The 14,315-nt window shown below is 35.7% G+C and overlaps 1 protein-coding gene across 3 annotated transcripts; it reads right to left on the bottom strand.

The window, feature by feature from the left end:
* Positions 1–9,288: 9,288 nt before the first annotated feature.
* LOC107794387 (cytochrome P450 94A2-like) lies at positions 9,289–13,743 on the bottom strand. Of its 3 annotated transcripts, none has more exons than XM_075242580.1 (2): positions 12,113–13,743; positions 9,289–9,420 (listed from the first exon to the last, which is right to left on the bottom strand). In XM_075242580.1, exon 1 carries the CDS (start codon positions 13,675–13,677, stop codon positions 12,142–12,144), a length of 1,536 nt encoding a protein of 511 aa, XP_075098681.1. In that variant the 5' UTR covers positions 13,678–13,743; the 3' UTR covers positions 9,289–9,420; positions 12,113–12,141.
* Positions 13,744–14,315: the final 572 nt, after the last annotated feature.

The raw sequence follows: 14,315 nt of genomic DNA, 5'->3' as shown, positions 1-14,315 counted from the left end.
CAGCAAGAAACAACAAGAGTTCCAAAAGGAATACGGAATAAGCCAAATGCCCAAGAGTCACCAAGATATCAAGACAACAAGAAACGCAAGGGCATGATCTAGATAAGATTTTTATAATTCATGTACCATAGTCTAATTTAGCTTTTTGTATTTCCTTTAAAGTAAGGTGTAATAAGGAGGTCAGCAAGCAGTAAAAACAGCACGAAGCAGCAGTAACATCACAGTCCCATGGTAGTCCCAGCTAAAAACAAAAAAAAATTTCCCGAACTACATTGACCTGATTCCTTTATAGCCAAGGATATATAGGAAACTTTCGAAGCAGAGGTTCGGTCAAATCTTTCAAAAAATGCTTCCCACGGAGTATTCGAACGGGCAAAAATCGCTCGTATCCGCTCACTTTATCTTTGCACGAAAACTCTTCGAGTTTCCGCACAAAGAGGGGCAGCTGTGAGCACGTGATTTTTGCCTTACGAAAAATTGCTCCAAAATAAATCAAAATAAATTTCTTTTACTGTGTAATTTGTGAAACCATAGAATCCCCTGAGTACAGGCGAAGGGAGTCTGAGCTCCTCCCTCAATCTACAAAGTGGCTGGTGCATCTAGGATCAATCCCGCCTGAGCTAATGTACCAAACATGCTCAAGAACTGCAGTAAAGTCTCTTGAAGTCCGAGGGTTAAAACAGGAGCCTCTGGTGCTAGTCCCCAAACCGAAGCTACTGCTTGCTCCTCCGATGTTGCTCTGGAAGGTGTTCTAGCTACGGCACGTGCCCTTACTCTTCCTCAACCTCGACCCCGACCTCTCGTGACTCTAGTAGAGGGCATGGGTGTCTGCTTGTCTTATCCGATAGTGCGTGCCCTCACCATCTTTGAGAGAATAGAGATACAAAGGCTCAAACTTCCAAATCAACAAATCTGCATGACAAAAATGAAAAAAGTGTAATTTTCCTAATAGTTTTGTAGCCTCTCGAAGAAAGTACATATGTATCCATACCGATCCACAAAAATCTACTAAATTTGATCGTCACTCGTATTACTTACGAACGTAGAGCTATGATACCAACTTGTCACGACCTAAAATCCCGCCTTAGGCATAGTGATGGCACATAGTCACTAAGACTAGGTAAGACGATTACTTACAACAATTAAGCCAGCTTAACATAGATATTTTAAAACAGAGTTTTGTATAAAAAACCAAATAAAGGTGAAGAAAGACTATGCTGCAATAATCACAATAACCTCCCAAGACTAGGTAATATAGAGTCATAGACTCTAGCTACATACATAGAAAGATCTCAACAATCGAAATACAATATTGTTTGAATACAAACAGATAGTACAATAAAAAGGCAACGTACTCCAAGGGACTGGGACAACCTAGCAGCTCTACCTTGAATCCCCACGATCAAGAAGATGACACTGCCTCAGTCTGATATCTCCAATACTTGGTCTGGACAAAAATATACGGAAGTGTAGTATGAGTATACCACGGTCGGTACCCAATAAGTATCAAGACTAACCTCGGTGGAGTAGTGATGAGGTACAAGTTAAGACACCTACTAGTCAAATTAACCTATGCAGTATAGAAATATAAAGCTAATAATGAAAGTATGAATTTGTAAGTGGCAACAAGGATTCATTATGTGATATAAATAGAGAAGTAATCAGAATACTATTAAAGTATTAATAAAACCAAATAAGGAACATAAATGACCACCAATTAACCAAGTTATTGTAATATAAGTCTCACAATGAAATTACTCTGATATAGCTCATCTCAAGATCACAAGTCACGAGTCTTAAACAATAATTCATATGCTTACGGAACCTTGTGCCCATATTAGTATTCATAACCGCATGGACAACTCACGTGCCAGTATCTCAATTCGCCCGGCATGGTCATAGGCTCAATATCATAATGAAAGTAGATAATACAAGAATATATGGACATGATCAATAGAAGTCAAGTTTCATACTACTGAACCGGTGTAAATGACATGCTACAGTGTATGCTTGTATGTGTGTACTAATACAATATAAGTCAACAAGTAATATCAAATACACTGAGAAGCTCATTGAAAGAAACACAACAAGTCACATAAGGTGCATGACACGTACAACAAAAATTACACCATCATACGAATATAATCAACATTGTGCCCTCAGGCTATCACATATCATCTCTGACATTGCCATCCTTATTTCTACATGCTTATAATATTATAATAGCCACATTTATCTCTCCACCCATAAATTTACACAATAGCCACACTTATCACTCTAACAGCCACCCGTATCAATCAACCCTGACTGTCATTAGCCACCTGTATAACTCCTCCCTAACAATATCATTAGCCACATGTATTGCTCTAATAGTCGACCATATCACTCTACAAAATAGCCACTCATATCACTTTGCATAATAGCCATCCTTATCGTTCCGCCTGGAAAATAACACGATAGCTACCCATATCACTCTGCACAATCAACAATAGTGAGATGACATCCTTATGCTCCGCATAACAACAACAATGAGATGCCACCCTTATACTCCGCATAACAACAATCAATCCACACAATAAAATCATATGTGCTAACATTACAATAGCATGGCATATCAACTCACACCACAAGTTCCCATAGGCCACAACATTTTCAAAACATCAATGCAAATATCGCCACAACACATTGCCCACGGCTCAAACACGATATGTACAAAATCCCAATAACAACAAAATGCGGGGAAAGTAACTCCACAATGAACAATACCCCATTAAACAAACAACTTAAACTACAATGGGTTATGGCTTTTAGTAACTTCAACTTCAATTAATTTCACAACAATAAACTCAATAAAGAAGGTATTCCCATGAAATGGCAAACTCGAATTCTAGTTTACAGTATAAGCTAACAAGGAAGGTGTAACGACCCAACCGATCTTTTTGAGCCCTAGCACATTGTTCGCTAGTTTGAGACCATGCGTAGCTTCACTTCAGGTATTATGACTTGTACGCGTGGTCGGAATTAGAATTTTGGAAGTTCAGAATTGATTTGGAAAGAGAATTCTCATTTCGGAAGCTTTAAGTTGGAAGAATCTGACTAAGGGTTGATTTTGAGTAAACGACCTTGAAATCAGGATTTAAAGATTCAAACAAGTTTCTATGATGATTTTGGACCTGGACGTATGTCCATATCGGGTTTTGGATGACCCGGGAGCATTTCGGTGCCTATTGTGGAAGTTACCTTTTTGGTAGAATCTCATAAATTTGGGTTGAAGTGTATTTTAATGTCATCGATGTTCGTTTGATATTCTGAGTCTAGGAATAGATCCGTATGGTGGTGCTAGTATTGGGAGTGTGTCCGAAAGTGGATTCGGAGGTTCGTAGGTCATTTGGCGAAAGTTAGATATTTGAATGTTTTTAAGAAGTTTGACCGAAAGTGGACTTTTTGATATTGGGTTCAGATTCTGATTCCAGAAGATGGAGTAGGTCAGTAATGTTGAATGTGACTTGTGTGCAAAATTTGAGGTCAACCGGATATGATTTGATAGGTTTCGACATCGAATGTAGAAGTTTAAAGTTCTAAAGTTCATTAAGCTTGAATTGGAATGAGATTCATGGTTTTAGCATTGTTTGTTGTTATTTGAGGCATCAAGAAGGTCTGCATTATATTTTGGAACTAGTTAGTGTGATTGGATAGGGTCCCGGGGGCCTCGGAAGGATTCCGGGTGGTTAACCGATCGACAAAGCAATTTGAGGAAGCACTGAAGCAGCTGGCCATCTAGTGTAATCGCACTTGCATGAAGAGGGCATGTGCGGCAATGTGGTCGCAGAAGCGATATTTGGACTGAGTTGGGATGGCCACAGATGCGAGGAATTCCCCGTAGAAGCAGGATGTGAGCTGGCAGCTGGAGCGCAGAAGCGGAAGTTCTCCGCATGTGCGAAACCACTGGGGCGCATTTTGCATCGTAAGTGTGGAGCTGTACTGGGTAGAGGGTATGAGCAAGTGCGAGGTTTGGGCCACACCTGCGAGACCGCACATGCGGTGAAGCGACAACATGTGTGGTAGTCGGGCTGGGCAGTGTCCTCTTTAAAACGAAGGGTTTAGCTCAATTTCATTTCATTTCGTCTATGGGAGCCGATTTTGGAGCAATGTGGAGTGCCATCTTCATCAACTATTATGGGGTTAATGCTTTCTTCACCTTGTGAGTTAAATACATGATTTATTTACGGATTTAAGCATGGAAATTCATAAAAATTTGGGGCTTTGAAGAAAAACCTAGAAATTTATATTTTTGGATTTTGACCATGAAATTTGGAATAAGTTAAATATTTGAGTTCGTGGTGTTTGAGTAAAGTTTATTTTCGAAAATTTTCAGAATCCGGACACGTAGGCCTGAGGGTGATTTTTATCGACTTTACGATCGGGGTTAGAAATTTTTATAAATTGGATTATAATGAGTGTTAGAGTAAATATTTATGGGTTTGCACAGTTATTGACTAGTCTCGGAGTGTTGGGCATCATTTTGAGTTGTCAGAAGGGCTTGGGAGCCGAATATAGGACTTCGAAGCGAGGTAAGTCTCGTTTCTTACCTTGTAAGCGGGAATTAACCCCATAGGTGAAATAATTCTATATGTACTTATATTTTTGGGGCTAATAGGTTTTCTAACATTTTTCGTAAAATGTCAAAACCCGTCCCCGATCTCGCTTGGTCCAGACTCGAAATTCTAACCAAAACTTGATTACCCATTCACCCTCGAGCCTGGATATACAATTGGTTTTGGAATCTGACCTCAATTTGAGATCTAAATCCCTAAATTTCAAAATTCCTTCATTCTACCCAAAAACACCCAATTCCACTATGAAAAACCCTAAATTCTAGAAAGAAATCTTGTAAAAAGTTGAAATAGATTGGAAGAAATTAGTTAAGAATCATTTACCTATGATTTGGGGAAGAACTTGCTCTAGGAAAATCGCCTCTTGGAGTTTAGGATTTGAAACTTTGAAGAATGAATGAAAAATCTCGTCCAAGACTCTTTTATTCAGCTGCAGATGTCGCCTTTGTGACCTGAGCTTCGCATTTACGATGCTCGCAAATGCGAGAAAGGCATCGCAAATGTGAACCTTCCGCATTTCTGCTGCTGTCGCAAATGCGAACCAGTTGGTCGTAAATGCGAAGAATTATTCGCAATTGCGATGTTGACAGTGGTCGGAATTGCGAACCCTGACCTCGCATTTGCGAGGTCTGAGGCCTGCAACTCAGTTGAAGCATACCAGCAATTCCCTAAGTTCAAAAATCACTCTGTAGCCTATCCAAAACTCACTCGAGCCCTCGGGGCTCCAAACCAAACATGCACACACGTCTTAAAATATCATATGAACTTGCTCACTCGATCAAATCGCCAAAATAACATCTAAAACTATGAATTCAACACCAAAACTCATGAAATTCTCCAGATAGTTCGAAATTTCTATTTTCTCAACCAAGGATCCGAATTACATTAAATCTCTTCTGTTTTTCACCAAATTTCACAAATAAGGTCAAAATACCATAACGGACATGTACCTGGCTCCGAAACCAAAATACGGGCCTGATACCAATAAGATTAAATCTTATTAAATTTCCAAAAACAATTATATTTTCAGTTAAACAATTTTCTTCAAAAATTCATTTCTTGGGCTAGAGACCTTAGAATTCGATTTCGGACATTTGCCCAAGTCCCATATTTTGTTACGGACCCTTCGGGACTATCAGAACATAGATCCGGATCCGTTTACCCAAAATATTAACCGAAGACAACTAAAATCATCTTTTTAAGTCAAAAATTATTATTTCTTAAATTTTTCACACAAAAACTTTCCGGTAACGCACCCAGATTGTGCACACAAATTGAAGAGAGATAAAAAGAGGTTTTCAAGGCCTCGAAACATAAAAATGTATTCTAAAACAAAAGATGACTTTTTGGGTCATCACAATATTCCTCAACGGAAAAGTAGTTACAACAAAAATGGGATGACATTGAAAATAAGGTCGTAGGTGCTAGTTTTTCTTAATAAGGATATTGTGCCTCAACATCTAGAAAAGATTTGCTAACATAAAAAACTAGATATTGCTTACCTTTATCTTCATGCACTAGCCTTGCTCTTACTGCTACCTCTGATACAGCTAAGTAGACGAGTAGCCTTTCTCCGTCTCTTTGTTCTGATAACAGGGGCAATTTCGATAAATATGCTTGCAAATCCTTCAAAGCTTGTTGACATTTGTCAGCACATTCAAATTGATTTTTTTTTAATATCAAAATGAATTTAAAACACTTCTCTAAGGATTTAGATATAAATCTCCCAAGAGTTGCTACTCTACCTGTTAACTTTTGTACTTCTTTCTTGCTTGTGAGCACAACGGCTATTTCTTTGATTGCCTTGATTTGAGCGAGATTCACTTCGATTACCCTATTAGAAATAAGAAAACCTAAAAGTTTACCTGAGGCCACACCAAAGGCGTATTTCTTCGAGTTCAACTTCATGTTATACTTGCAGAGACACGGAGTATCTCAAAGGTTTCATTTAAATGCTAGAAATGGTCTCTTGCTCGTGCTAGTTTTACCAACATATCATCAATGTAGATTTAAATGATTTTACCCCAGTATTCTTGGAACATTTTGGTCAACAACCTTGGGTATATAGCTCCAACATTCTTCAAACCAAACGGTATGACCTTATAGTAGTAAGTCCCCCTTTCTATAATAAAAGAAGTCTTTTCCTCAAGGATCCATTTTAATTAGTTATAACCAGAGTACGCATCTAAAAAAATTCAAAAGTTCATGACCTGCGGTAGAGTGCCACTTCCCATTCTTTTTGTGGGCTACAACATTATTAGCTAACTAATTAGGGTACTTTACCTCTCGAATTGAGCCAATTTTTAGAAGTTTCTATACCTCTTCTTTAATTACCTGATTTTTGAATGCTCCTGGCTTTCGTTTCTTTTGCTTTACAGGGGGTGTAATGGATCTCCATTAGACTTATGAGTCATTACCTCTAGTGGTGTACCTGTCATGTCTGAATGCGACTAAGCAAAACAATCAGCATTAGCATGTAAGGATTCAATTAACTTACTTTTCATCTCCAAGATAAGGTTTGTTCCGATATAAGCTTTTCTATCATGCCAATGAACAAACAATATAACAGCTTCGAGCTCCTCCGTGGTTGTTTTGATATTTTCATTCTTTTCTAGCTTTTGGATCACATCGGGCCTTGAATTTGTATCAGCTTGATTTTTTGGATTTTCAGTTAAAGTGGAAGTTACATTCTCCTCAACTGAATTCTGTAACTGCTATTTCTCATCTCTGTCTTTGAGTGTTTCACTTTCTATTGTAGTTGTTTTGATTTTTTACGCTGCCTGTTGATCTCCTCTAATTTGACGAACCCACCATTGTGATGGAAATTTGATTACATGATGCAATGTTGACGACAATACATCCATGTCAAGAATCTATGTCTTTCCTAAAATCATATTATAGGTTATATCTGCATTCACCACTTGAAATTTAGTATCTTTGACGGCACCCTCTCCAAATGTTGCCAACATAATTTCTCCTTTTGATATGATCTTGAATTATCGAACCTAGACAACGATCGAGCGTTGGGTATGATATGATCGATCGCTTGCATATCATTCACTACTCTCAGCTGTATGATATTCATATAGCTATCTGGGTCAATCAAAACTAATTTGACATTAGTATCATGAACAAGTAAAGATATTACTAATGCATCATTTTGAGAGATGATCAAGCCAACCATATCTTTATCTTCAAATGTTATGTTGTCTCATTCCAGAGCTTGACAAACTCGTTTTTTGTAGGTAATAGAGATCTTGGTTGTCTTTTTTTGTTGTTGTGTACATTACTCTATTGACCTCCTCACCCCTGGTTATAATAGTTACCGTCCTTTTTTGTGACGAGGGTTTTGGTAGTTCTTGCATGTTTTTCATATAAGATTATTTTCCTTTTTTACTAAATAAATCAGTGAGGTAACCTTTTTCAGTAAATATTCAAGCTCCCCTTGCAAAAGTCTGCAATCTGCTGTTCCATGGCCATGATCATTATGGAATTCACACAGGAATTCTGTCTTCTTTTGGTGGATCTGTCCTTATCTCTTTCCGCCATGTACTTTATCAGTCATACCTCTCAACACAGGTACCAAATCGGGCATACTGATGTTGAAATTATAATCAACTATCTTTATCGGTAATTTTGATCATTGTTTCTTGTTGTATCTCTTTTCTTATTGAATCGAAAACCGTGCATGCTCTTGTTTTGACCTAGAATCTCATCATGCGGGTACCATGTAAGGCTCGTAACTATTTTTTCAAACCTCCTCTTTGTTTCTGAATGTCTACACCCTAACCTTTCCTCTACCTTTGGATGAGACATCGTATCTTCCTCTATTTGCAACTTTGTATTGTATATGTTATATACATCCTTCTAAGTAGTTGCAAGAAACTCCTACAAGCTTTCTTTTAATCTTCTCATGGCTTCTGAACTTTTCTCATTCAAATTACCTGTGAATGCCATAGCTGTCCAATTATCAGGTACACGAGGTAATATCATCATCTCCCGCTGGAATCCATCTACGAATTCTCTAAGGAGTTTCGTACTATCTTGTTTTACTTTGAAGATATTTTCCATTCTTTTTTCTAATTTCTGAACTCCCTAATGTGCTTTTACGAATGAATCTGCAAGCTCAGCAAAAGAATCAATAGAATTTTCAGGTAAGAGTGAATACCAAGTTAAAGCTTCTTTTGTAAAACCGATTCAATTTCCTGCTTGGTTAAGTCATTGCTCTTGTCCCCTGTGGTAAATAGGGTAACGTGATCTCGTAGGTTAGTAGTCCCATCATACTTAGGGATATCAGTCATTTTGAATTTTTTGGAAATTGGCAACGGTGTTGCACTCGACTTCCAATGTTGTTGTGAATATTTGTCTATATCTACTCCTTTGATCAGGGGCGGAACTTTTGGTATCTGCTCTATCCACTCATTTTGTTCCTTGAGCTGCTTCTACAAGGTTAGTACTAAATTTTGTAAATTAGAACTTTTTGGTGTGCCTGACTCCCCCGGCTCCAAAATTGTTTAGCATTTCCCCACTTTCAGAGTTTTCAAGTCCTGAATGAGAGTTTTTCACGGTTGTATTTACTGATAGTGGAGCCTGCACAATATTTGAAAATCTACTTGTAAAAACACGCAAAGTTTCACTAATCTCCTGAGAAATATACTGCTTTAAGTCGTCTTGCTCATTTGTTTGCTCATCGATTTGATGTTCATCGTTACAATTAATAGATCTTTCAGGTGAATTTTCTCGGAAATACGGGTGTATGATGTGGTGGAGTTCCACCTTGTTGCCTTCCTTGATCGTCATCGCCCACCTGAAAAATTTTGTTAGTAGTAGACATATTTCGTTGTTAAAGATAAAATATGAAAAGAGAAAAGATTACTAGTTTCCCTTTAACGAAATCAATTTGTATGACAAAAAAATAGTTTTTGTGGCAAAGCAAATATTAATATAAAACGAATTTCTAATAACCAAATTCACTTCACTTTTTCAAATATAATAAAAAAGGTAATGAAATTCAATATTCAATAATAGAAAAAAGAAAATCTTATTGATTGTTGTAGCTTTCTTCCATGAATTGAGAATAAAATCTTCAATCAAGCGGAGAAGTAAAAGTAAAAGACAAATTGCATATATTCTTAAATTCTTTGATGATCGCATAAAGTATGGCAATGAGAGTTTATATAAGGATACAATATGTAACTCTTTTTCCCACTTAATTCATGTTCATTACTAACTAACATTAACTGCATTAATTGCCTGTTGCTTAAATTATTTATATTCGTTTATGACAATAATAGATAACCACGCATAATCAGGGATTATTCTGATTCCCTTTCTATATCCGTAAATATCAATGAATCTTCTTATTTTGTAGTCTTCATGCATTCTGTGACTGTCTCTTCTTTTCAGTTGTCAGATACAATATCTTTTGTAAACAATCTCATGGGTATGTTAACCGTACTTCATCATTCATCTTTATTGATTTTATTCAAATGCCACATGTCAACATATCATTAATCCGCGTGTCATATCTATTTTTTCACCAATACAATTTCTTTTTTGGTGAATCCATTTCATGATTATCTCTTTAACAAATCTATCCATCACGAAAGGACCATTATAAATTAACGTAAAGATTATCATTGCAGGATACTTAGATCGCATGTTTATGTGACTGCAAGATACCTTATTGGATTTCCTTTATGTGACTGCAAGATACCTTATTGGATTTCCTTTGCTTTTCATCTTTCTCCCACATTTTTTCTCGAACAACCACATCATCTTGAAAATAGTATTATTCATCTCTCCTTACACTAAAATCTTTGGAGGGTGCATATTCAAAATATAAGTTATAAGCTTCTTTCTTATTCTTAACAATTTGATCGTTCATGATCTCTTCTAATTCAATTATAACATTTTTTGAAACTTTTTCTTCTATGATTTTCTCATTATCTTCTTCAATTTTAATATCTTCAAGCAATACTTCTTCGTGACTCTCAACATTGGTCGTCTTCTCCAAAGTTGACATGCTGATATTCAAAAGAAGAGTCTTAAGTATTTACAAAATATTTAACCACATAAAAGAAATATATATATTCAATCGCATAAACAAAATCCACCAAAACTCATGCATTAAAATATAAAAGACCAAGTAATCAAAATATTGAAGTTATATATGCATTTTAAGAACGACCTTAAATTTAGTCCTCTCAACGTGCACATGTACCTGTCACTCCTAGAATACAAAGTTTGGACATCAAAAAAGTATTCTCAGCAATATATTATACTAGAAGTATGAGGTTGACTAACATACTATATGCCAATTCCTTTAAGCTGATAGTTCTTAGTTTGAACTCCTAACACTTCGTATTCAGAATTACATTTTCGATCTTCAATGGGGAAATAAATTAAAAGAACAGAACACAACTCACAAGATGCAGCAAGAAGATGACTGATGCGGGAAACAAAGATGACAACCCTAAAGAGTTTTAACGTTAGTTCTTAGGACGGTATTACCTTTTTGAATTTTTTATTTATTAAAAATAAAACATAGACCTTAATTTACCTTCTATAGTTAACTAGATTTAGTGTGTATATCGTGTATGAATAGGTTTTTTCCCTCTCTGCACCACCACAAGACATGATTAATGCCAGAGGGGAAATAAAAACAGCAAAGAATAGCATCCATGAGATTTGCACAAAGAGGCGACAAGACTTCTTCCCCGCGGACTCAAAATTTTGAATTTTTCTTATAAAATAAATTAACTCGTCAGAAAATATTGTTCAAAACAGTTACCAGCTTTATTTAAAAGATAGAAGGATATATCGTTTCTTAATAATAAAATACTAAGGGGTTCAGTAGATTTTACTCTTTTTTAAACAATTTCTCTAGAAAGCATAAGCTCCAATTAAAACAGCACGTGCTTGGACTCCAAAGTTGTAAAGCACTTAAAAAGCATTTAATAATTTAGCAACTGTTATAAAATTATATTATTAAAGTGAATATCTATTTAGAGATTCTAGGATTTATTATTTTGTAGCTAAATTATCTATTCCATGTAAATCATCTCAAATCAATAAGAATTATTTCTCTACTTTTCTACGCAATATTGTTCTTATTCCTCTTTCGCTTAAAGAAACAAAAAAGATCTCTAGCGGATTCATTGAATTTCATAGCAAAATGATACTACTCCCTTCGTCCGTTCAAGTTGATTAATTTTAAAGTTATATAGAATCAGATTAATTTAATATTTAAATACCTAAAAATGATATAAAATATTATAAATTATACTAATTGTTTAATGACAATATAATAAAAAATAAAATTTAAAATTTATATAATTTAAAGTTAAAGAAACAAAAAGTGTTACATAAATTACAATTAAGAACAATACTAATAAATAATACTCACTTCTTATAAAGCAGCTTTATACAAACATAAATAAATGTCACAAAATCCAAACACTTTTAAGGTAAGTGGAAGAAGCAATAAAAACCTTTACCCTCGTACTCTTTGGCCATAGTTGAAAGATCAAATATCCGTACCGTTCCTTTCCTCAATTGTCACAGGGAAACCACCTTTCATTTTCGCAGTGAGGTAAGACAAAAAGACCGGCTCAACACCTTTTTCTGCCAGCGGAACCACCTTGAACCGCCGTAAAACACCAGCCACCACCCTCTTCATCTGCAAAAATGCCATTTCTTTTCCTAAACAAATTCTTGGTCCCGCCTGAAAAACAGGATAAGTATAGGTGTCCCTAGCCACAAAAGTCCAATTACCTGACGCTTCATCCTTATCTAACCACCTCTCTGGCCTAAACTCTGCCCAATCTTTTCCCCATAAGTTCTCCACTCTCCCCATTGCATAGATATGATAACTTACTCTAGTCCCCTTTTTCACAAAAGTACCATCTGGCAAAATATTATCCTCTGTAGCAGCTTTAGTATCTATGGGAATTGGAGGGTAAAATCTCATGCTTTCACAAAGTGAAGCATGTGTGTAAATCATGTCCTTCACTTCATCATACACTGGACTTTCGGATTTTGCTTTAGCCTCTTTTAAGATTTGGTTTTCTGTTTCTGGGTGTCCAGAAATTAACCAAAAAAACCATGTTAAAGCAGCAGATGTTGTGTCACGACCAGCCAAAATGAAACTTATAACAATATCTGTAACAAAGTCCTCATCCGAATGGCCACTGCTTAAAAATCTTGATAGTAAATCCACTGAATCGAGTGATGATTTTTCTTTGAGTTCTTTTTGTTTTTCTTTCACGAGTTCTTTTGCAAATTGACGAACTTCATTCACAGCTACCCTGATTTTTTTCTCAGATCCAATATTGAAATTTCGTTTTATTTTCCATACAAAAGGGAAAATAGCATTAAATCTTTCACTACTTAGCTTAACAGCTTCTTCAAAAGCAACAGCAAATTTTGCTTGAGGAAGAGATGGTAATAAATAAGCAGGATCATAGCCAAAAGCAATTTTACAAATATTATCAAAAGCAAACCTTTGTAAAATGTCTTGAAAATCCAGAACGGTTTTTTCAACAGCAGCAGTAGCAAGAATTGGAATTAGCCTTTCGTTGAGTTCTGTATCAACAACAGTTTCAACGAACTTGCGTAGAGATTTTGTGTTAAACTCATGGCTTGAAACTTGTCTTTGGTACTTCCAAATGTCACCGTCCACGTTAAATATGCCATCACCAAGAAAATCAGCCATAGTTGTTTTAAAAACATCACCTTTTTGGTAAATGTGAAATTGGGTTTTGAGCATGTGTTGGACATTGGCGGGGTTAGCTGTGAAAATTTGGCGAAAACCAAAAGGACGATTGAGAGTGAAAGTTAAGTTGGAAGTGTTTTGCATAATATCAGAAGTCCATTGAATTCGACGTTCTTTGTTTGCTAGGATCGAGAAACAGGAACCAATAATTGGATATGATTTTGGGATCTTGCTGGTGGATTTATTGGATGAGAAAAGATTGGCTAAAGTGGTTTTGATGAACAAGAGGAAGAGGAAAGGAATGAGGCAAAAGAGTAAAGAGGTTGAAAGCTCCAAGTCTATCATCATTTACGTATATCTTTTTGAGGTTTTAGTTGTTCTTTTGGTTTATGAGTACAAGGGTGAAGATGTCTATGAATATCTAGAGCTATTTATAGACCTTTGGACTGATTAACTTTTCCTCCATTTCAATCTATGTGAATTTGTTTGCGGAGTTTAAAAAGAATGAAAGTTTTTGGAATTTATGGTCCTAAACAAGTTAAAAAAGAGTTGAGTATTTGTGTAATAATAAGAGCTTCTCATTAAGGATAGAATGGTAAGTTAGCTAAATTGTTACCAAATTTAGAAATAGTAGCGAAGTGAGTATTTTTTGGACATTACAATAGATCTTCCCACGTGAGCATGATAGGCAGCTTTTTTTCTCAATATTAAAGTAAGGCCAAAAATATACTGAACGTCTCAATTGATACTTATAACTATTGAAAATTTTAATTTGTACTTCTTCCGTCTCAATTTATTTGTGTTTAGATTTTGAGAGTCAAATGAGTTATTCTTTGACCATAATCTTTTTATAGTATGTCTTTTAAATATTGTAAATATTTTTAGTACTACTTCTGTTTTAATTTATGTAATTTTTTTTTTTAGTTCATGCCAAAAAGAATGATTCTTTTTTATATTTGGAAATAATTTTACCTTTTATGTAATTA

This window comes from Nicotiana tabacum, chromosome 22 (assembly GCF_000715075.1).
Source record: "Nicotiana tabacum cultivar K326 chromosome 22, ASM71507v2, whole genome shotgun sequence".
NCBI lineage: Eukaryota > Viridiplantae > Streptophyta > Magnoliopsida > Solanales > Solanaceae > Nicotiana > Nicotiana tabacum.
This window is presented reverse-complemented; position numbering and strand designations above follow the sequence as displayed.